The 23,453-nt window shown below is 43.7% G+C and overlaps 1 protein-coding gene across 2 annotated transcripts; it reads left to right on the forward strand.

Moving 5' to 3' along the window:
- Window positions 1–69: 69 nt before the first annotated feature.
- Window positions 70–21,864, forward strand: Card6 (caspase recruitment domain family member 6). 2 transcript variants are annotated; one of them, XM_042261482.2, is made up of 4 exons: window positions 70–279; window positions 6,262–6,550; window positions 12,641–13,189; window positions 16,395–21,864. In XM_042261482.2, exons 1-4 carry the CDS (start codon window positions 253–255, stop codon window positions 18,788–18,790), a joined length of 3,261 nt encoding a protein of 1,086 aa, XP_042117416.2. In that variant the 5' UTR covers window positions 70–252; the 3' UTR covers window positions 18,791–21,864. The 2 variants fall into 2 exon arrangements, with proteins under 2 accessions (XP_042117416.2, XP_076407960.1); XM_076551845.1 differs by lacking the exon at window positions 70–279 and adding an exon at window positions 5,746–6,089.
- The last annotated feature ends 1,589 nt before the right edge of the window (window positions 21,865–23,453 follow it).

Below are 23,453 nucleotides of genomic sequence, written 5' to 3' on the forward strand. Positions count from 1 at the left end.
AGCGCCTGGAGGGGGCGTGGCTAGCGCGTCCGACTCCATCCTCTTGAGCGCCAGGAGGAGTCCTGAGCTGTCTCAGTCCGCTGCAGCTTTTTTTGCAAATTCTTCTGCCTCTGTCCCTGTCCGCTGCAGCGTTTGCATTCCAGTCTGGGCCCACGGCGTGGGTTCCCGTCGCGGGGCTCGAGGGGAGTTGCACATTCTGCGTGACATCGCCCCTGGCCGTGTGTGCAGTGAGCGGCTGGGACTGGGATCCCGATGCGGGGAAGCCAGCCAGCTTCCCAGGTTCGTCTTCATTGGGACGCTCGCTAGCCCTTCCTCCCCGCAAGGGTAGGAACTTAAGCCTCTGACTCGGGCAGACTTGTTTTCGTGCAGTAGTAATTCAGAGGCAGATAGTTTGATCCCATGCAAGGAATCGCACTCAGAACTTGTTAAATAACAGTTTCCAGTGCGCTGCCATCAGGAAACCTGATCCTTCAGGCTTGAGTACTGCTTGGAGGTCTGCGCTGTAAAAATGGTTCTCTAGATCGTTCTGAAATTAGTAACTCCAGACTTGCTTGATAAACGCTAATGTATCTGTGGCCTGCAACCTCTTCCAGTACAAAACATGAGGAATATATACAAACATTTATGAACAGGGGAAATAATCTCGGCCATATCATCTATGTACTTTCTTTTTTCTTTTTCTTTTTTTCTTTTTCTTTTTTTTTTTTTGGTTTTTCGAGACAGGGTTTCTCTGTGTAGCTTTGCGCCTTTCCTGGAGCTCACTTGGTAGCCCAGGCTGGCCTCGAACTCACAGAGATCCGCCTGGCTCTGCCTCCCGAGTGCTGGGATTAAAGGCGTGCGCCACCAACGCCCGGCCATCTAAAACAAATGTGAGAATTACTAGTCTTATCACATGCAAAATCTTAGCTAATTGACCACAGAACAAGGTGAACACTGAGGAATTGAAAGGTTTTTTTTTTTTTTTTTTTTTTTTTTTGCATGTTAAAAAATGGTACTTAAGTACTAGTTTCTTCTAGGGGTAGGGAGTAGAAATGCAAATACATGGTCATTTCCACTCCGAAATAGTGGACTGGAAGTAGAGGAGGGAGGAGATAGAACGAACCCGAGAGAAAGAAAACAAACGTTTAAGTGGTTGAACTGAATAAATAAGTCTCGGGAGACTGTGTGGCAAGTTGCTACAAATTTAGTGGCACAAAGCACCGTAGATTTAGTCAATGGGAACAAAGTTTCAGTTATAGGAAATGATTTCTAGTGTACCTGCAGATCACAAAGTTGTATTGCATACTTAGAAATCTTTTTTTTTCCCCCTTTTGGTTTTTTGAGACAGGGTTTCTCTGTGTAACCGTCCTGGCTGTCCTGGGCTTTGAAAAATAAGATTTGTGAAGGAGTAGAATGGGCATGAACCACCAAGGAGCCCACCCCTGAGGGAGATGTCAGTGCCTTTAGTAAACCAAGACATACCTAGAACTGAAGACATCAGACAGTGAAATATTTTTTTCTTCACCATAATGTGAGGTAGTTCTTTTTGATGTGCTAGAAACCTGAAATTTATGCTCCAGGGGCTTAGGAAGTCCCTTAGAGTTTCCAGGTTTCTACCCAACAGCTAGGTTTAGGTAGGTCAGCAGCAGCTGAGCACTATTTTTTCTTGTTTTCCTTTTCATTTTTATGATAGGATCAATTAGGGGCTGGGGAGATGGCTCAGAGGTTAAGAGCACTGGCTGCTCTTCCAGAGGTCCTGAGTTCAATTCCCAGCAACCGCATGGTGGCTCACAACCATCTGTAATGAGATCTGGTGCCCTCTTCTGGCCTGCAGGCATACATGCAGGCAGAACACTGTATACATAACAAATAAATACTAACATTAAAAATTTTTTTTAAAAAGGTAGGGTCTGTGTTGCCCAGGCTGGTCTCAAACTTCTGAGGTCAAGTGATCCTCCTGCCTCAGCCTCCCAGGTGCTGGCAGGCAGTGTAGACACATGCTACCACATCCAGTTAGGCTAGTTTCTGAAACAGAGTGATCTGTTTTGTTTTGTTGACACAAGGTCTCTGTAGCATTGGCTGGCCTGGAACTGGCTATGTAGACCATGCTGGCTGAGAGCTCATAGAGAGCTGTATGCTCTGCTTTGGAGTCATGAAATTAAAGGAGTATGTCACCATAACCAGCTTCAAATTAAGACTTTTGGCCTAGGTGCTCACTCTCTACCATTTTGCTCTTTGGCAGATATAGAAACCATGTTAAAGCCGGGTGGTGGTGGTGCACACCTTTAATCACAGCATTTGGGAGGCAGAGGCAGGTGGATCTCTGTGAGTTCAAGGACAGCCTGGGCTACAGAGTGAGTTCCAGGAAAGGTGCAAAGCTACACAGAGAAACCCTGTCTCAAAAAAACAAAAACAAACGCTGGGCGGTGGTGACGCACGCCTTTAATCCCAGCACTCGGGAGGCAGAGGCAGGCAGATCTCTGTGAGTTCGAGGCCAGCCTGGGCTACCAAATGAGTTCCAGGAAAGGCGCAAAGCTACATAGAGAAACCCTGTCTCGAAAAACAAAAAAAAAATAAATAAATAAATAAATAAATAAATAAATAAATAAATAAATAAATAACCATGTTAATCCTAAATCTTGAATTTAAGATCCTGATAAAAATCAAGTTTTGACCACCAACAATCAGTGGTAGGTCAGTTCCCCCTACTTCCTTTTTGATGGAATTCATGTTTTTTTTTTTTTTTTTTTTACTGAAACATATTTTCAGGTAATATTTGATCATGTTTTTCCCTTCCCCAAATTCTTCCCATATTCTCCTCATCTCCCTACCCATTCAACTTCATATTCTTTTTCTCTCTTTATTTAAAAAAGAAAATGAAAAACAAACAAGAAACGCAACCCCATCCCCAACAAAAAAAAAAAAAAAAAAAAAAAAAACCCACAAACATGAAAATCAAACAGATCGGTAAGTCAAAAAATGCCACCTCCTGGGCATGGGGCCTTCTCTGGAGTGTTGATATACCCAGCGTCGCTCCATTGGTGAGAACTGATTTTCCCTCTGCCCGCATTTATCAATTGCGGGTAACTTTTTGGTTACGGTCCACTTCTCCCTCTCAGTGCTAGGACCTCCATCTGGCTTGAACCTGAGCAAGTCTTTCATGTGCCGCCGCAGCCTCTGGGAGTTCATATGTGCATGAGTCCTGTTGTATCTGGAAGAGTTTCCTTGGAGTCATCCACCACGTCTAGTACATGCAGTCTTTCTACCTCCTCTTCCAGATAGATCCCCGAGCCTTGATAGGAGGGGTTTGAGGAAGACATCCACTTAGGGTGGTGAACTCCAAGGTCCATCATTCTCTGCACATTGTCCAACTGTCTCTGTTCGTTCCCATCTACTGCAAGAGGAAGGCTGTGTGATGTGGGCTGAGCAAGGCACTGATCTGTGGCTATAGCAATATGTCATTAGGAGTCGTTTTATTGCTATGCTCCTTTATCAGAATAATAGTAGTAGATTTTCCCGCTAGGTCCGTGACCTCTCTGGTTTCAGGTCCTTGGCCACTCAGGCATTGTCAGATATTGGTACCATCTCTTAGAGTGGGCCTTTAAGCCCATCATAAGGTTGGTTATTCCAATGACATTGGTGCCACTATTACACTGGTATGTCTTTCAGGCTATGTGCTGTAAGTCACAGGCTATGTAGCTGGGTGATGATTGCCTTTCTCCTCTCACAGTGTGCACAGTGTTTCCAGTGCTGTCAATACTAGTTAGTAGGGGTGAAGCTTCTGCTTGCTCATCACATTGACTTCTCTATGTTTGATGGCATAAGTGATTTGGGAGGTAGAGGCACGTGTATCTCTGTGAGTTTGAAGCCATCCTGGTCTACACAGTGAGTTCCTGGACAGCCAGGGCTTCATTAGAGAGACCCTGTCTCAAAAATTCATTTAAATAGAAAATTATGTTGTGTGTATGAGTGTTTTGTCTCCATGTGTGTATGTACACCACACGCATGCCTGGTGCCAGCAGAGTTCAGAAGAAGGCACTGGAGTTCCTGGAACTGGAGTTATGGTTGGTTGTGAGCCACTATGTGGGTCCTGGGAATCAAACCCGGGTCCTCCGTAGTAGCAATAAGTGCTCTTAATTGTTGAGACATCTCTCCAGCCCAAAGTATATTAGTGTTTAAAGTACAAAATATAAACCCATTCATAATCTCATCCTCAGAAGTAGCCAGTATTAAAATTTGGAGTATCTTTTGATTATCTTATAAAAATGTTTGCTATATGTATGTATATGTACATATACATATGCTATGCACATACTTTTTTTTTTTTTTCTGAGACAGGATCTCACTATACTACTCTGGCTGACCTGGAGCTTGGTATGTAAATCAGACTGGCCTCTGACTCACAGAGATCCCTCTGTCTCTGCCTTCCTAGTGTTGAGGTTAGAGGCATGTGGCACCATGCCCAGCTTACTGTTTTTTTTTTTTTTTGTTTGTTTGTTTTTGTTTTTGTCTGCTTATTTTTGAGACAGGGTCACAGTATATAGCCCTGAATAGCCTGAAGCTCTCTATGTAGACCACATTGGCCTCAAATGCACAGAAATCTGTCTGCCTCTGCCTCCCAGTGCTGGGATTGAAGGTGTACACTACCATGCCCAGCTTGTTTATTTTCTTTTTCTTTTTCTTTTTCTAAAATGGGATCTATAACTTGCTATTTTCCAAAATATTATAATATGAGTATTATGATTTATCAAGTTCTACTTTATCTTTTTTAACAGTCTAGTAGGAAGCTGGAGAGACAGCGTAGCAGTTAAAAACACTGGCTGCCCTTCCAGGGAACCAGGATTCAATTCCCAGCACACACATGACATCTTACAAATAAATAAAATCTTAACAGTTCAATAGTTCTTTGGTGGACCAGGGTGTGGTGGCACATTCTTTTAATTCCAGCACTCAATCTCTGTGAGTTCAAGGCTAGCCTGGTCTACAGAGTGAATTCTAGGACATCCAAGGCTGCTACATAGAGAAACTCTGTCTCAAAAAGACTATATATACATACATACATACATATATATATATATATATATATATTTGGTATTTTACTGTTATCATTTATTTCATAGAGCCCTAACTTATGGAAATGTAGGTTATTTTTTAATTTATGCTATTATACTTTTGGAATTTTTATATGTACATTTTTTGGCATGTATCTAATATTTCCTTTAAAAATTTTTTTAGATTTATTTTAATTTTGTTACATATTTGAGTTCTTGCTTGAATGTATATTTGTGCACCATGTGTGCTGTATGCCTGGTGCCCATGGAGGTCAGAAGAGGGAGTTATATCCCTTAGAACTAGCTTAATGGATGGTTCGGAGCCACCATCTGGTGACTGCTGAGAACCGAACCCCAGTCAGGCCTTCTATAAGAGTATCAAGTGTTCTTACTGCTACGCCATCTCTCCAGACCCTGAATTTCCAAGGTGGGATTGCTGGATTGAAAGTTACTCATTTTAAATCTTTATCTAACTCTATTATTTACCTGCATATTGAAGACTGCTCTCAATCAATTACATTTATATCATCACAGTATAGTGCCCTGGGCAGGAATACCTAGCCCAATTTGAAGTTCAAGGGAAGCTTCCTGGGGCAGGTCCCCAGCCTCCCTTTATCTTTTGTTTTGTTTTATTGAGAGAGGGTCTTTCTGTGTGGTCCTAGATGGCCTAGAACACACAGTGTGGACTAAGCTAACCTTGAAATTGCAACAGTTTTGATTCTCCTGCCCCTGCCTTCCGAATGCTAGGATTAGAGGTGTGTGCAACCATTTGTGGCGTGTTTCCCACTGCCTAGTATTAAAATGAAACTTAGTCTCGTGATCAAAGAGCAAAGAGTAGAGAGGGTTAGGGGTGTGGATGAGTAGTGGAACATCTTTAGACCTGGGTTCTGCACTATACACACACACACACACACACACACACACACACACACACACACACACACACACACACACACACACACAGAGCAGATAAAGGACGAGCAACAGGAAATCAAGGACAGAGTGCACCGGGCTGACTCACCTCCTGCGTTTGTTCCTCTCTGCCCTCTCAGACAATAGGTATTCTTGACATATTTTATCTTTGCCAAGTAGAATTCCTCCCTCCCCCCCACCCCCGCCCTCTCTCTCTCTCTCCCTCTCTATTTTTCTTTCTTTCTCCCCCCCCCCACCCCCCTTTGAACTTACATCTCTTTACTTGCCAGAATGACTTACTCCATTTCCTGGTTTTTAGGAAGCGATGGCTACGGAGAGGGCTTCCTCAGAAATCATAGAAAAACAAAGAACAAAGTTGCTTCATGTCCTCCAGCAAGACCCTGATTCTATCCTGGACACGCTAGCCTCTCGGAGACTGATTTCGGAGGACGAGTATGAGATGCTAGAGGAAATTCCAGAGCCCCTGAAGAAAAGTCGGAAGCTGTTAATCGTGGTGCAGAAGAAGGGCGAGGAGAGCTGTCGACGTTTCCTCCAGTGTTTGTCCGACGCGTCCCCAGAGGCGGCCACCGTTCTGGGCTTCAATTACCGTAAGTTGTTTTTTTGTTTTTGTTTTTGTTTTTGTTTTTGTTTTTAAAATTTTGAAGGAAAGCGGGAGGAAGCAGATTTTCTAGAAAAGAAAAAGAAGAATTGTTGCCCGTTGTTTGGTTTTGACATCCTGAGGCGATTCTTACTGAAAAGTGAAACAGGAAGTGTAGTTTTTAAAGCAGGGAACGATGGAGCTCATTGATTTAGGAGACTGGTAATTGCTGATCAGACTGTCCCAGCTTTATCTGTGTCGCCGTCAGATGCGACCTTCAGATGCCACTGTGAGATGCTCGTTTTGTCCCCCAGGGACTTGGAAAGAGCACACCGTTAATAATGGCACCATCTGGGGCTTTCCTTCTCATGTAAATAACTTCAAGTTTAACATCTCCAAAGACCTCGGGCAGGGCCTTGGGAGAGCCACTCTGAAAGCACAGGGGAACCACTTTTAATAAGCCGGCCGGGGGACCAGCAGCTGCCTGTTCTCTATGTAAGAATACTGGCAGAGCTGTAGTGTCTCCATTTGATAGGTAAAGGGCTTAAGGTCTTGAAATGAATACTCTATAAAATATGGTCCTTTTTCTTTCTTAAAAAAATCACTTTATTCTAATTCAGTCACAAATAAAACACAGCTAGTTTAAGGAAGACACTCAAAAAGTCATCCAGTCCCAAATGTATGCATCTCGGTGAACCTCTATACAGTTAGAGTGGCCGTTCTGAAGCCACAGAACGTCACTTAAGATTTTATTCTTCCTCTCTCTCTATCTCCCTCCCTCCCTCCCTCCCTCCCTCCCTCCCTTCCTTTCTTTCTTTTCTTCCTTCAAGACAGTTTCTCTGTGTAGCCCCGGCTGTCCTGGAACTTGCTCTGTAGACCAGGCTGGCTTCGAAGTCATGGAGATTCACTGCCCCTGCTTCCTGAGTGCTGGGATTAAAGGTGTGCACTACCACTGCCCAGCTGTTCTCCCACTTTGAATTACATTTTTATTCACTCATTCACATAAAAAGAAAAAAAAAAGAAACTAAGATGGAGTTCAAACTCATGGGAAAAAGGAGGGTTCTTTTCATATACTATAGTTTGACCATATTTTCCCTTACTCCAATCCCTCCAGAAAAAAATATTGTTGAAAAAATTTTTTCAATAAAAAGTATCTTTATCTCTTCTTTCATGACTCAAGTCCTTTTGCCTGCATTCTGTTTTTCTTTGTCACCTAATGCTATCTTCTCTTGGTCTCCTTTTTAAATTTATACTATATTCACACTTATACCTGCATATATATATATATATGGTATAAGTGTATATATATATATATACACATGTATACATTATAAGCTAGAATCTGGATATAAGGGAGAACATGAAAATTGGAAACAGAATGGTCATACGACCTGGCTGGTCTCCTCCTGGTGTTGGAGCCCACTGAGGTTTCCCAGTGGCTTCACCCAGTCGGACTTCATAAGAGGATGATTGGGGGCTGGAGAGATGGCTCAGCCGTTAAAGGCTAGGCTCACAACCAAAAATATAAGAGTTCGGTTCCCAGCACCCACGGCTGTCTCTCCAGCCAAAAAAAAAAAAAAAAAAAAAAAAGAGGATGATTGGGCCACGGGCCTGGGTACCAGGAGTTTGGAAGGGTCTACATTTGGCTGTACCTAGCAAGGGGGAGGTCTTATGCCCTGCCCCTTGGCATTGTTATAAGAATCCCTTTTGAATAAAGTTCTGGGCCAGTGGATAAGGATCCAGGCCCACCCGAGGCTGTCCTGTGTTTCTGTTTCTCTCCCCTTTTTATTTCTACCCATCTCTTATTCCTCATTCCTCAAGAGTCTCTGGGATAAATAAATGTGGGAGCTGGTCTCCCACATCCTGGGGTGTATATCCAGAGAACTCCATATTATATCACATCGTGTTTATTGCTGCACTATCTATGATAGCAGGGATATGGAACTGGCCTAAATGTCCACCAACAGATGAATAGATAATGAAAATGAGGTTCTTTGTGGAATATTATTCAGCTGTCAAGAAAAATAAAATGATGACATTTTCAGGAATATGTATGGATCTGGGAAGTGTAATATTAAATAAGTGTATAATCCAGACTCAGAAAGAAAAACCACATGTTAATATGTATTGTTTTTAATTAACACAACTATTGGATGGGATCCATACAGTGGAATTAAGTATGGTATTTTGTTATATGTAAACGCTGTATCAGATAGCATGGTTGTTGGCATATCTATTTCCCTTAAACACTTACTGTGTCAAAATCCTTTCTACCAGAGCTGAGGAGATTGGCTCACTTGGCAAAACGCTTCCTGTGCGAGCTTGCGGATCAGAGTTCAGATTCCCAGTATGCACCTAGAGAGCTGCCTGTGGTAACATGTGCCCATGTTCCCAGTGTGGGAAAGTAGAGGCAGATAGATATAGTCTCTGGAGCTTGCTGGCCAGCTAGGCTCGCCAGTGAGGAGGATAGCCCAACTCCAACCTCTGGGCTCCACAGGCATGTGCCCCTGCACCAACAAGTGTGTTCAGAAACCCATGGGTGTTTGCTGTACACACAGTCTGTTGGTTTTCTTTATAACTGTGGCTGCCTTTTAAGCAATGGCTGTCATAATCAGCAACTGCAACTCCGCTGCTGTGGGAATCCAGCTCCGATCTGTCCAAGGCTTCTTGGGGGAAGAGAGAGGAAACGAGAAAGTACTAGATAGGAATATAGGGAGAGACAAGAAAGACTGAGACACAGGATGGCTTCGGAAGGGCCCTGGGTCAATACACAGCTGCCTCGAGATTTATTCTAATGGGCTTTTTTTTGTTTTTTGAGACAAGGTTTCTCTGTGTAGTTTTGGTGTCTGTCCTGGATCTCACGCTGTAGACCACGCTGACCTCAAACTCTCAGAGACCCTCCTGGCTCTGCCTCCCAAGTGCTGGGGTTAAAGGTGTGCGCCACCCCGGCCCAGCTCTAATGGGCTTTTTATATACTGCCAAGGAGAGAGGCAAAAGACTCTTTCAAAATCAAAGCACAATGTACAGACAAGTGTAGCTCCTTCCAAACACCTGGTAACCACGCCCATGGCCAAATCATCCCATTATGCAGCCCTGCTGGGTAAAGCAAGCTCAGATTCTCTGTTCTTGAGTAAGGTCTTAGTAGGGAGTCTCTGTGGGTCCCCACATGCTGCTACCAGTAGCAGTTTGGCCTCAAGGGCCGCAGCCTGAGGGATTTTTGTTCCCTCAGCCACCGACTCTTTCAAAATTAGGAAGGGAACTTATCTAAATTCCTGTCACTCTAAAGAACTCAAGATTCAAAGGTTGTAGCCGGGCGGTGGTGGCGCACGCCTTTAATCCCAGCACTCGGGAGGCAGAGCCAGGCGGATCTCTGTGAGTTTGAGGCCAGCCTGGACTATCAAGTGAGTCCCAGGAAAGGCGCAAAGCTACACAGAGAAACCCTGTCTTGAAAAACCAAAAAAAAAAAAAAAAAAAAGATTCAAAGGTTAAGGGAGAATTCTGCTCACTCAGAGAGGCTGAATAGCAAGTAGTTCACCTTCTCTCCTTGCTCGTGTCTCCCAAAAAGCCGGGTGCCCTTCTCCCGGCCCCCACTTAAAAGCCCTTCTCCACCTGGTTTCTCCCTACCGCGTCCTGTCAGCTAATTGCTGACAGCCTCCTGACTGCAGGTGAATTTTATTTAATTAAACAAATATAACATGTCTTTGCATCATTAAACAAATGTTCCAGAGCATAAACAAAGGAACACACCTTAAAATAATATTCGGCCACGCAGTCTTCTATACTAGTTATTTAAAAGTATGCACAAATATTATTAGATGATTAAAAAAAACAGTATATATATATATATATATATATATATATATATATGTGTGTGTGTGTGTGTGTGTGTGTAAATATATATCCATCCACAGGAATCAAAATCAGTGTACAGAGGTAGCACTGTGCCTTTGTTTATGGAGTCACTGTTCACAATAGCCAGTTTACAGAATCAGCCTATTTGCCCATCAGTGGATGCCTGAATAAAGAAAACATGCCATATAAAGACAGTGGTGTATAATTCAGCACGAGAATGAAAGTGAGGCATGTTAATTTACGTCTACAATCCTTGCAGAGGCAGGAGGTAGGAGGACCAAGAATTACAGGACCAGCCTAGGCTACATAGCAAGTTCCAGGCTGGCCAGGGCTACAGAGTGAGACCCTATCTCAAAATTAAGCTAACAGATAAACAAAAGAAAACAATGAAATCATGTTTGTAGGAAAGGCAGATAGAGCCCGATCTATTTACATTATTACATGTAATAATGATCATATTACATTAAATCAGAGCCAAAAGATAAACGTCACATGTTTTCTCTCATATGTGGAATTTACATTTCTATATATGCATATTAAAGATATATGATAAGAAAGCAGGAGAGAGCATCTGTTGGGATTAGAAAGAGTAGCTGGAGGATGAGGAAGGATGAGAGGAAAGTACTGGGCGAGTATAACCAAAGTATGATTGTGTGTGTGTGTGTGTGTGTGTGAGAGAGAGAGAGAGAGAGAGAGAGAGAGAGAGAGAGAGAGAGAGAGAGAGAGAGAATATGTCACTATTAATTTTATGATTAGTAGGAACTAATACAAATTTATAGTGTCTTAAAAATGACATGTTACAAAAGATAGTAATAATTAGTGATGTGTGTGGGAGGAAGCTAGTCCAGTGTATTGTTTAGCAATTCATGAAACGACCACTAGAGGGAGATGCGGCTCTTCTTTTTAAGTGATCTAAAAAATGACCCAAGATGCTAGGGCCTTAGAATAAAACAGTGTATGTATGTTCATGATCCTTACTTAGTGTAGGACAAATCTTCTAGTTTCCTTTCCAGTTGCTGTACTCTGAGGACAGCAATGTATGTGGAGTTACTTGAGTTTGTAATTCCAGCTTATAGCTCATACCGTGGAGAAGTCGCAGAGGCAGAGGCTTGAGAGAGTTAGTCCCATCATTTCAACAGTCAGGAGCAGAGACAAAGGAATGGGTGCATACTTGCTTATTTGCGTGCTTGTGCTCAGCTTTATTTCTAGACTCTTCCACAGTTCAGGACCCTCTGCTTAGGGATTACCACCACCCGCAGCGGCTAGGGTGGGTCTACCTGCATCAGTTAATTTAAAACAATCCTCCATAGCCACGCCCAAAGGCCGACCCAGTGTAGAAAACTCCTCACTTGAGATTCCCTTCCCTGGTGATCCCCACCCCCCCACCCCCCTGCCCCAGCTGAGGACTGAACCCACGGCCTTGCACTTGCTAGGCAAGGGCTCTACCACTGAGCTAATCCCCAAACCTTTTTTTGGGGGGTGGGGGATGGGTCCGAGACAGGATTTCTCTGTGTAGCTTTGCGCCTTTCCTGGAACTCGCTTTGGAGACCAGATTGGCCTTGAACTCACAGAGATTCACCTGCCTCTGCCTCCCCAAGGCTGAGATTAAAGGCGTGAGCCACCACCGCCCGGCTTCCCCGGTGATTCTAAGTTGTGTTGACAACTAAGACTAACCTTCACAAGCCTCATATGCCTGGAAAAATAGCTTTCACTATTTCTAGAATACACTATTCCAGTACAGTAATCAGCTCATTCATTAGGAGTTACTGGGATTTCCTTAGCAGTGGCCCAAAGAAATCTGAGTGTGGGTCACATTAAGTGTATAATTAATACAATTATTAATTAATCATATTAACATGGATTAATATAACTAATTCATAACAAATACATTTCTTTTTACTTATTTACCATGTGAACCTGCTCTCAGAGGCAACAGTTGATTTGATTTTTCTCTGATAATCTACTGGTTATTAGATGAGGCACCATAGGCATTCGGACTTCTAGTGAAATAAAGGAGACTGATTGTATTCCTGTAGCCTCAGCTAGTTGGGGAGGCTGAGGAATGAACATATTTCAGCTCAAGTGTTTGGGCCAGCCCAGGCAACATAGACAACAACTTTTGTCTGAAAGAAAGGAAGGGAAAAAGAAATAAAATGAACGAGTGATGCTTTGAGGACATGAGACTCAAGTTAATTTAAAATTCTTCCTTTGGAAAAACAGAGGCAATAATGAAATCCTTTCTTTTCAGAAGTCCCACACCAGGGGACTGAAGCGTCCAGATCTGCGGAAGTGAGCAGAGATCCCGCAGACCCCTTTTCCCTTGGGAGGAAAACCCCGGGGAATGACGAGATTTCAGTGCTCTCTGAAGAGAAAGGATGTGTCGACTGGGAAACGCCTGAGTTTTTCAGGTACGAGGAAAGTAAAGAGAGAGAAACTTCAAGATCCTCCAGGGAGAAGGAGGAGGGGCGTGGCGCATCACAAGTCCTGGCGTCGCATTCGGTGGGAAGAGTTGAGTACGAGGATCCAACGAGTATCACATACTTAAGTGATGGAGAAAGATACGAGGAGCCAGACGATTCTCTGTACTTAGCAGAAGGGGAGTATCCAGAGTCTGTAGGGTACCCCGGAGATGTCGAGGCCATTGTGGAGGAAGGGGCCTCCGATGACCTGCGGTGCTTTGCATATGATGAAGAGGACCATGAATATGAAGAAACCGTGGAGTTTTCTAATGAAGAAAGTAGTTGTGAAAGTTCAGAAAACAGCATTTCATTGGAAGAGGAGGAGAAAAGCACTGAAGGTATGGAGACGGTGTGTGTAATTAATTAGACAGCTTCTCAATAGACCAAGCAGGTGCCGTGACGTACTGCAGAGGAGGCGATACAGCTAATCAATTAATCGGAAATACGGCGTTTCTCTAACATGGATTTTCTCCAGGGAGGGATATTGAGCATGGAGTTCCCAGGTCGGGTGAAGTGGGAGACTTTGCAGGAGAAAGATACAGTGTCCGAGGGAAATAGCTTTGAGGACCTTCTCTGGCTAGCAAAATCCTTGAATACTCGAACCCCTTATTTTGTGTCCAAGTCCATAGTACTAGGCATAAACACCTTCCTGTGTAGTGGACTTCACATCCATGACACAGAGTCTTCTGATGTCCAGGGTAGTTATCATGTACCTGAGGATTACTTTGAGTTTCTGATTCCCCCTGCCTCCACCTCTAAAACTGTAGGATTACAGGCATGATCCACCACACATGGTTTTCTTTGGTGCTAGAGACGGAACCCCTGTGCATGCCAGTCAAGCATCCTACCACCTAATCTGTATCTCGAGTTCTAATTGGTCTTAATAATAAAAACCTGGAGTCAGATATGGGGTAAATGCTGAAAGATCAGAGAAGTAAGGAGCAGCCAAATCACCTCTTATCTCCACAAGACTAAAAAAGGGCCAACTTCCTCTCTCCAGTTGCCTTATATTCCTCTCTCCACCAAGTCATATCACTTGCTGTCGTCTGTACAGACTTCCAGACCTCTATGGTTAACTAATGGCTAGCTCTACCCTCTGATCTTCAGGCAAACTTTGTTAGAGCACAAACAAAACATTACCCCTAATCTACATCCCCAGCCACTGGCCATTGACTTTAGACATTGCTTTCTGTTTTTCGATTAAAGCACCTTCATGTTAGTGGCTTCATAACCAGAAAGAAATTGGGTTTTGCAATTTTTATTTTAACCATTGAAGTGGAGATCATCAGTAGAGGAACTTACGGAGCATAGTTAAGGTCTCAGGATGTCTGGATCCAGTCCATAGATCACTATCCTTACGAAGAGATATTTACGTGTGCAAACTTTTTTTTTTGAGTACTAGAAGTATAGATTTGTTAAAAAATGAAAGTAGAGTAGTGAACCAACTCTTGATTGTTGTCCTTTGACTGGAAGGCACACACACACACACACACACACACACACACACACACACACACCACTAAAAGTTTTGTACTAAAAGTACAAAAGTTTTTGATCTGAGAGTAAAAGTGTAGAAGAGACTCCTTAGAACAGGAGTCAGCTCTTCCAAAAATGTAGCTCAAGAGCCTTTTCTTTTGAGACAAAGTCTTATGTATCTCAGGCTGTCCTCAAACTTACTAAGTAGCCAAGAATGACTTTGAACTTCAGATACTTCTGCTTCTACCTCCCAAGTACTGGGATTATAGGCCTATTCTATCACTCCTATTTTTTTTTTTTTTGGTTTGGTTGTTTTTTTTATTTTTTATTTTTCAGTGCTGTGGATGAAAGACATGGATGGCTTCATAATCTCTAGATGAGCATCGTACCAACTAAGCGGTACCCCAAGACCAAGTCTTATTATACCTTATTATGTAGGGCATGGTGCTACATGTCTGTAAATCCCTGCATTTGGGAGTTAGAGACAGGATGATCAAAGCCATCCGGGGCTACCTGTGAAACCCTGTTCCACACACCTGCACCAAACTCTTGGTACCAAAAAAACAAAATAGATGAAACATCGTGTCCTAGCTTGCCATCTGTCAAGAGTAAAACCTGCTGTGATTTTTCCTGTACAAGTGCTATTTCTAGTATCTAGAAAAGTACTGTAGAAATGGGAGATAAGGAAAAATAGAGACAGCATGTATTTTTCCTTTAAAGCAGAATAAAGATAGACTTATTCAGGGAAAGTGAAGAAAATGCCCAAGAATATAAGGGGTTCCAGAGGAGGAATACCCAGTATGTAAGTTCTGAGAGACTGTTTAGTTATATTTTATTTTGTGTGCATGGCATGCGTGTATAGCCTGTGGGAGTTGGTTCTTACCTCCTCTTATGTGAGCCCAGTGGATGAAACTCGAGTTGTCAAGCTTACTATTATGTGTAGGGTAAAAAGTTCGAGCTCATTTCTGGGTTTTGAAAACACACCAATCCTCAGTCTCAAAAACCCACCAATCCCTGAGCTCGAAATCCCACCAATCCCCACCGTGGAAATCTCCGCCGTGGAAAACTCTACCGCCAAGAGACCCCATATAAGCCTGCCTCCCACTCAGTTCTCGGCTGCTTCTCACAGAGCAGAGGCAGCCACCCTCTGTGTCTTTCCCAATAAATCCTAATAAAGGTTTGTTGTGTGGTGTAACTTTGTGGTACTCCTTGGCTCCCAACTGTCAGGATACTTTTCCCTTCAGACCTGCAACACTTGCATGGAGGAAACCTTTCCCCCTTAGACTGTAACACTTTCATCCCCTCAGCTGCATCACTTGTACTGGGGAAACCTTTCTCTTCAGAGCTATAACACACCTTTTCCCACTGAGAAACCCCCCCCTATAAAATTTGTCAGTAGTTATATTTCGGGGGGGGGGCATTTTCTTGACTAATGAGCGATGTGTGAGAGTTCAGCCCACTCTGGGCAGTGCCACCCCTAGACAGGTGGTCTTGAGTTGTGTAAGAAAGCAGGCGGAGGGCCGGAGAGATGGCCCAGTGGTTAAGAGCACTGGCTGCTTTTCCAGAGGTCCTGAGTTCAATTCCCAGCATCCTCATGGTGGCTCACAACCATCTGTAATGAGATCTGGTGCCCTCTTCTGGCCTGCAGGCATACATAAATAAATAAATTAAAAAAAAGAAAGAAAGAAAGAAAGCAGGCTGAACAAGCCATGGAAAGCAAGCTTGTAAGTCCTCTATGACCTTGCTTCAATTCCTGCCTTGAATTCATGTCTTGGAGTTCTTTTTATGATAGACTGTGATTGGGACATGTAACCTGAAAACCTCTTTCCCCTCCAAGGTGCTTTTGGTCACTGTCTTTATTACAGCAACAGAAAACAGACGGAGACACATACAATGCCAGATTAGTATGCATGCCTCTCAGAAGGAAAACAGGGCAGGAAGGGAGACCAAACGAGACTTTCATTTTGTATGGTTTCAAAGCCTGGCAGTGAAATTGTCAATTCCATACTCTGCAGGGAAGGAAAGGGATTCTGAACAAGGCAATAATGACTACTCTCTGCTTCACAGAAAGAAAAAGAGTATTTCAACATGTCCTGTCCTGTTTGAACATGGATAGAAGCAGGAAGCTTCTCCCTGATTTTGTGACGCAGTTTTCCATGGATCGAGGAAGTGAGTGGACACCCAAGACTCCAGGAGACTTAGCTTGGAATTTCCTGATGAAAGTTCAGGCATTAGACTTGACAGCCAGGGATTTTATCCTTCGGCACAAGACGGCGGATGAAGAGAGCGAAGAGGAATTGCTGACCGAAGTGGAGAATTTAGCAATTGAGGACATACAAACTATCCATCCCCTTGATGTCCTTTGTGCCTGCATGCTTTGTTCGCACGGCTCTTTGCAACGGGAAGTCATGTCAAGCATGTACCAGTGCCGGTTCGCTCTCCCCCTGCTGTTGCCAGATGCGGAAAACAACAAGAGCATCTTAATGCTGGGGGCCATGAAAGACTTAGCGCGGCACCCGATGCAGCCCTCGGGAGGACCCCCCAGGGAAACAGAAGCATTTCTGAGTCTCATGAAGGTGCCTGTCATCTCTTTCGTGCGACTCGGACACTGTAGCTTCTCCAAGTCCAGAATCCTCAACGCGCTGCTCAGCTCCTCCCAACAGAAACCACACAAGATCTTTCTCCATCAGGATCTGTCTGTTCCTGTGCTTCCTCCGCAGATTTCTGGCGGCCTGGTGGAGGTCACGTGGTGTTTCCCTGACAACAAGGAGCTGAAGGAATGTCCTCATGTTTTCCAAAAGCCCGTGGCTGTGGCCAACCTCCGTGGGGATCTGGAAAGCTTTTGGACGCAGTTTGGTTTTCTGGTGGAGGTTTCCTCGGCCATGTTCTTTTTCACTGACTACCTTGGGGAGAGGGAGTGGGACCTGCTCATGTTTTTAGGAGAAGATGCCATTGAGAGATGCTACTTTGTCCTCGGTCCCCAGGCCAAGGAGAGTGAGGAGGCTCAGATGTTCCAGAGGATCCTGAGTCTGAAGCCGTCACAGCTGCTGTTTGGGGAAGTGGAGGAAGCTGGGGGTAGAAGGAAGACAATGGAGGCCCTTCGGGCTGCCCTCCAGGAAGTAATGTCCTCTTCACTCAGATGTGTGTCCCTAGAAGATATGGCCTCCCTGGCCAGGGAGTTGGGGATTCAGGTGGACCAAGACTTGGAAATTACTCGAGATATTCATGTTTCCCCCAGAACAGCTGAAGGTGAGAACCAACAAACACATCAGACAAAAAGCGCATCTGAAAGCCGAGCTCAGGTGCCAATCACAGAGCCCGGGGCCCAATGTGAGAACAGCCAGAATGCTCGGAATCTGCAACCGACTCCAGTATTCACGCCTCATCCAGTAGACCCGTGGCCCCTGCCTACTACACTTGGAAGTAATTTATACCATGCTTCCTTGATAGGCCCCTGGGTTCCGAGCTCCCGCTTTGGGTCACAACAGAGAGCTAAGTGGTTCTGTCGTTTGCCCCATCAGAACACAAGGGTTCACAGCAGAGGTAAAAGCTTTGGTATTCAGTACTTCCAACCCTGGACATTTTATTCAGGGGAAGGATTCATGAAATATTCAGGGACTCCTCGGGGGTATCATTTGAGTGGAAAATTTGGGAGGTCACAAGGACAGACTTCTCATGTACGGACCCATCCTGAGAGCCTACAGGAAGCAAGAACTTTTCCAAGGTCTGGGACAGTGGCCTCTCATGTGGGTCACTCACATTCTCCAGGTCCACAAGCAGCAAGAGCCGCCGGGAAGCCACAGCCTGTGAAAGCCTGTGCCCAGGGGATGCAGCTGACGGAAGCAACTGGAACATCTATGAGGACAACATCTCATATTAAGTATCCTCACCCTCCATCCTGTCAGCCAGCAGGAGCCAGTCAAGAGCGAAAAACACCTGTTTCTCACCAAGGATCTCAACGAGTAATAAAGGGAAGGCCTTCAGAGCCAGCTTTCCAGCCAGGGTCTCAATCCACATCTGGGAGTAAACTTTCGTCTACTTCCCAGTTCAACTCCCATCAACCCCAGTTCCAGGCCAAACACTTTGAGCCCATTCAACCTTCTCAGAAAAAAACCCTTCATTCCCAGCCTTCCCAGGCTAAATCCCCACATCCCCAGCCTTCCCAGGCTAAACCCCCTCATTCCCAGCCCTCCCAGGCTAAACCCCCTCATCCCCAGCCTTCCCAGGCTAAACCCACTCATCCCCAGCCTTCCCAGGCTAAACCCACTCATCCCCAGCCCTCCCAAGCTAAACCCTCTCATCCCCAACCCTCCCAAGCAAAGCCCTCCTCATCCAGATCTACTCAGTTCAAGCCACATAGACCCCACCAGTCCCAATCTAAGCCTAAATCTACTCAACATTCATCATCGCAGACCAAACCTTCCCAGGCCAAGGCCTACTACCCAAGAACAGGGAAACGTTAAAGAACATACCCCAGAGACCCATGAGGTATGTTCTTTACATATTCTGTTCCTCTCATATAACAGTCTGAAGAAGAGTTTTGGTGAAAGACTGATAAGATGAGCAAAACAGAAAAAAAAATTATGCCAAGTCTAAGTGCATAGTGAAGTATCTAAATGTGGAAAATGTGAAAGTAGTTAAGAGTAGGATCTGATTGGGCAAGGTGGCACACACTTGTAATCCTAGCACTCTTGAGGCAGAAGCAGTCAGATCTCTGAGGCTAACTACATAACAACATAGAAAGTTCTAGATCAGCTGGGCGCTGGTGGCGCACGCCTTTAATATCAGCACTTGGGAGGCAGAGCCAGGTGGATCTCTGTGAGTTCAAGGCCAGCCTGGGCTACAGAGTGAGTTCCAGGAAAGGCACAAAGCTACACAGAGAAACCCTGTCTCGAAAAACAAACAAACAAAGTTCTAGATCAGTCAGAGTACATAATGAGATCCTGTCTAAAAAAGAGAGAGAGAGGCGGGTGGCAGTGCCACACGCCTTTAATCCCAGCACTCGGTAGGCAGAGCCAGGCGGATCTCTGTGAGTTCAAGGCCAGCCTGGTCTACAGAGTGAAATCCAGGACAGGCACCAAAAACTATTACATAGAGAAACCCTGTCTTGAACCCCACCCCCAAAACAAAAGAGAGGGAGCAGGACTGCTGTGGATATTGCTTTGTATAAATAAAATGCTCATTGGCTAGTAGCCAGGCAGGAAGTATAGGCAGGACAAGCAGAGAAGAGAATTCTGGGAAGTGGAAGGCTGAGGCAGAAAGACACTGCCAGCTGCCGCCATGAGAAGATGTTAAGGTACCGGTAAGCCACGAGCCACATGGCAACTTATAGAGTAATAGAAAAATGGGTTAATTTAAGATATAAGAATTAGATAACAAGAAGCCTGCCAGGGCATACAGTTTATAAGTAATATAAGTCTCTGTGTTTACTTGGTTGGATCTGAGCAGCTGCAGGACTGGTGAGTGAGAAAGACTGGAGAAAACTTCAGCTACCTAGGACCTAACATCAAGCCAACAAGATCAGTCAGAATTCCAGAAGGCATCATTAATTATACTTGGTGGGTTACCAAAAACAGAACAAAACCCAAAACTAAACAGGAAGGAGGGGGTGGGTGTCAGGCCAAGCGGGAGTAGGGAAGAGCTGGGGATGGACATGATCGTTGCATGTATGTATGAAACTGTCAAATAATAAATGCAAGATGGAAAAAGAATAGGACCTAAGGATACATAAATTAATTGAATCCAACATTTCTTACTAGGTAAGGTGTGGTTTGACCCCAGGGGAGTTTGTGGGATAGCTACATGTATGAAGAATGGAGTTACAGTGTAATGTAAAGTGATAAAAATATGGAGCTCAAATTATCTCAGTGTTGAAGAAAAACTGCTTCACTTTATGACCAGCCACTGAGCAGAGACACTGCGCTATTGTACCAGTTAAATCACCTTGCTTGTGGTAATAGCCCAATTTTCATACCTGATAAGACTATCTCACTTGGTCCTTACACATAGAAATAATGAGTGTTCAACAAAACACATAATATTACATGTACATTGGGACTGATTTATGTATGTTTCATATTTTGTATACAATAGCTAAGAAAATTTAGCTCATTAGAGGTTTCTGATATTATATTTTTAGTTTAATTATTTGAAATCAGAAATGTGTTAGTGAGTTTTTAATTTTAGAGTTAAGTTGAAAAGATTAAGATAAATTTACAAAGAGTGTAAGTAATGTTTGAGAGGATGTATGGTTCAGAGGAATTAAAATTTTCATAAATTCATTCTTCTGAACATTTGGATAACGTCTGCTAGTTAGCAGTGTTAAATAAAAAGAATAAATTCAATCCAGATATTTAGCTGGAGCTTCTCTAAGTTTTTAAGTGATACCAAATACCGATAAAAGGCTACATTAGCTGAACATGCTGATACACACCTTGACCTTAACACTTAGGAGATTGAGGAAGGGGATCGAGGTTCAAGCCAGCAGCACATAGTGAGACCAAGTCTCAAAAACCAAAAACAAGCTGCCTTAAGGTAGATGTGAAATTTTACCTCGTTTAGAAATAAAGTAAGACTATAAATTGGACTAAACATCTCAGTTTTTTAATTTGACTATTTTTTAATTTAAAAATTTAATTTTATTCATTACAGTGTGTGTATAGTGTGTGTGTGCACGTGCGCACCACAGCATATATGTAGAGGTCAGCGGATAACTTTATGAATTCCATTCTTTCTTTCCACGTTTATGTGTAGCAAGTGCTTTTACCTGCAGAGCTATCTTACCTGTCCTATAAACCTTATTTTAAATAGTAAAATAGTGCCAAGGAGTCAGCTAGGTCAAAAAAATTGCTTCCAAGGTTTCAAAGAAGAAAAATCGTGTTGATCAATGGATGGCAACTAAGCTTTTGAAATGAATTAATAATAGTCTGAAAATAGTCTAATATCACAAAAGTGTGTTTGTACATGTGTTAAATAATGTTGTATTTCTCTCTAATGGTCATTGCAAAGATGCAAAAGAAATGGAGGACAATATATGTAAATGTTTAATTTTACTTGTGAATTCTGTCTTTTAGAATGATAAATGTAAAAAAAAATAAAAACAAAAATGCCTTAAGCCAGCTCATACCAACCTACAGATGAATAGGAAGCCTCGTCCGTGCACTGGCACTTGCTAGTCTCAACACCCTCTCCCAAACTCAGAAGTTTAGGGAAGAAAATGACTCAGAGTCAAGCTTGCCTGGTGACTTTCAGACATAAAGTTCATGCTCCTGAAAAGCCTTAAATAAGCAGGACATAAAATATGTAAAATATCCCACACATCATGTGGGCTGAGAAATAGATGAATGTCAGTGGTGGATGACCTATGGGATTATACATACCCCGCCCCCAATACTCAGCCCAAGCAGTGGAGGAGGGAGGGACCTTTATTCAGTGCTATACAAACTGTTCCTTGAGCTCAATTTGTCTGTCCACACCTCCTTTTGTCGTGGTTGCTACCAGACTGTGCAAGATTGTAAAATAAACTGCGTGACTTTTACTATTCAGTCTCCAGTGCTCTTTGTTATAAATCGAAGATTCTCATTCTCACAGTAAAAACATGGAAATCGCCTGCTGGGCATATTAATACACACATGTGATTTCAGCACCAGGGAAGCAAAGGCAGGAAAATTGGAGTGCTAGCCCACTCTGGGCTGTCTTAGGGTTTCTATTGCTGATTAAAAAAAAAAAAAAAAAAAGACATCAAGATAAAACACCAAGACCCCAAGGAACTTGGGGAGGAAAGGATTATTTTATTTCCACTCTCACACCACAGTTTATCACTGAAGGAAGTCAGGGCAGGAACTGATGCAGAGGCCTTGGAGGAACGATGCTCTTTATGGCTTGCTCAACCTGCTTTCTTATAGCGTGCAGGATCACTAGCCCCAGGATGGTACTATACATCAATCATCATTCAAGAAAACGCACCACAGGCTTGTCCACAGGCCTATCTGGGGAAGGCATTGTCTCAGTTGGAATTCCCTCTTGTTATGGGGTAAAGACCCAAAGACTACTCAGCACGACCTAAGGGCCAAAGTTCGAATTGAGAGTCTGTACTGAGTCTGCTGCCGCCTGCCTGAGGAAAAGCGTGCAAAGCATTTGCACAGGGGAGGCCGGAATGCACCTTATTGGAAGTTTTAAAGACAAAGAACATAGAAAAACCACATCCTGGAGGGCAGTTGCAGGGGGGAGCAAACAAGCAATTTCACAAGAGCCAAGAGCATGCAGTAAGCTGGGGCATTTTGATCCCACGTTTCTAGGGTTGGGTCCTTTCCGACAGGGCTTTTCAGGGCAGGGGGAAGAAACCCAAGATGGCTTCAGCTGAGACGAGATGGGGAAACCTTTTCCCTGTTACACTTTTCCCAAATGAGTTGACCTTGGGTCAAGTTGACCTTAAATAGGACAGGCTATTTAGTGAGACATTGTCTAAATAAATAAATAAGTAGTTAATGACTAGAAAACTTTGATGTTGAACTGAGGATATGACTCAGTCAAGTGCTTGTCATAAAAACATGAGGACCCATGTAAAAGGCTTGGCACAGTGGTGCACATTTGTAACTCCAGCACTGGTTTGGCAGGGTAGAGGGCAGATAGGAGGATCCCTGGAGCTTGCTCCTCTACCTGTATTAGTGAGTTTCAGGTTCAGTGAGAGACCCTGCCTCAAAAAATAAGGTGGAGAGCAATTGGGAAAGACACTCAACCTCAACCTCCTACATAAACCACACACACCTAAATAAATAAATATTTGCTTTAGAAGTAGAATCCCTCATTTGAATATACTTTTTTTTTGTTTAAACTTTTGAAGTGAATGGTGCTGATTTTTGTTAGAACCTTCTCTGAATCCTTCCTGAGGGTTAGAAATTGTTGGACAAAAGCAAGGCTTGGGGGTGCATCCCTTTAGTCCTAGCACTTGGGAGGCAGAGGCAGGCGGATCTCTGTGATCTGTGAACTCAGCGTCAGCCTGATCTACATAGAGATTCCAGGCCAGGCAAGAAGACTTAAGAGAGACCCTGTCCCAAAAAAGAAGGGAAGAGGGAGATTTAGAGGAGGGGGAGAGGAGGAGGAGGAGGAGGAGGAGGAGGAGGAGGA

Source organism: Peromyscus maniculatus, chromosome 15 (genome assembly GCF_049852395.1).
Source record: "Peromyscus maniculatus bairdii isolate BWxNUB_F1_BW_parent chromosome 15, HU_Pman_BW_mat_3.1, whole genome shotgun sequence".
Lineage (NCBI taxonomy): Eukaryota > Metazoa > Chordata > Mammalia > Rodentia > Cricetidae > Peromyscus > Peromyscus maniculatus.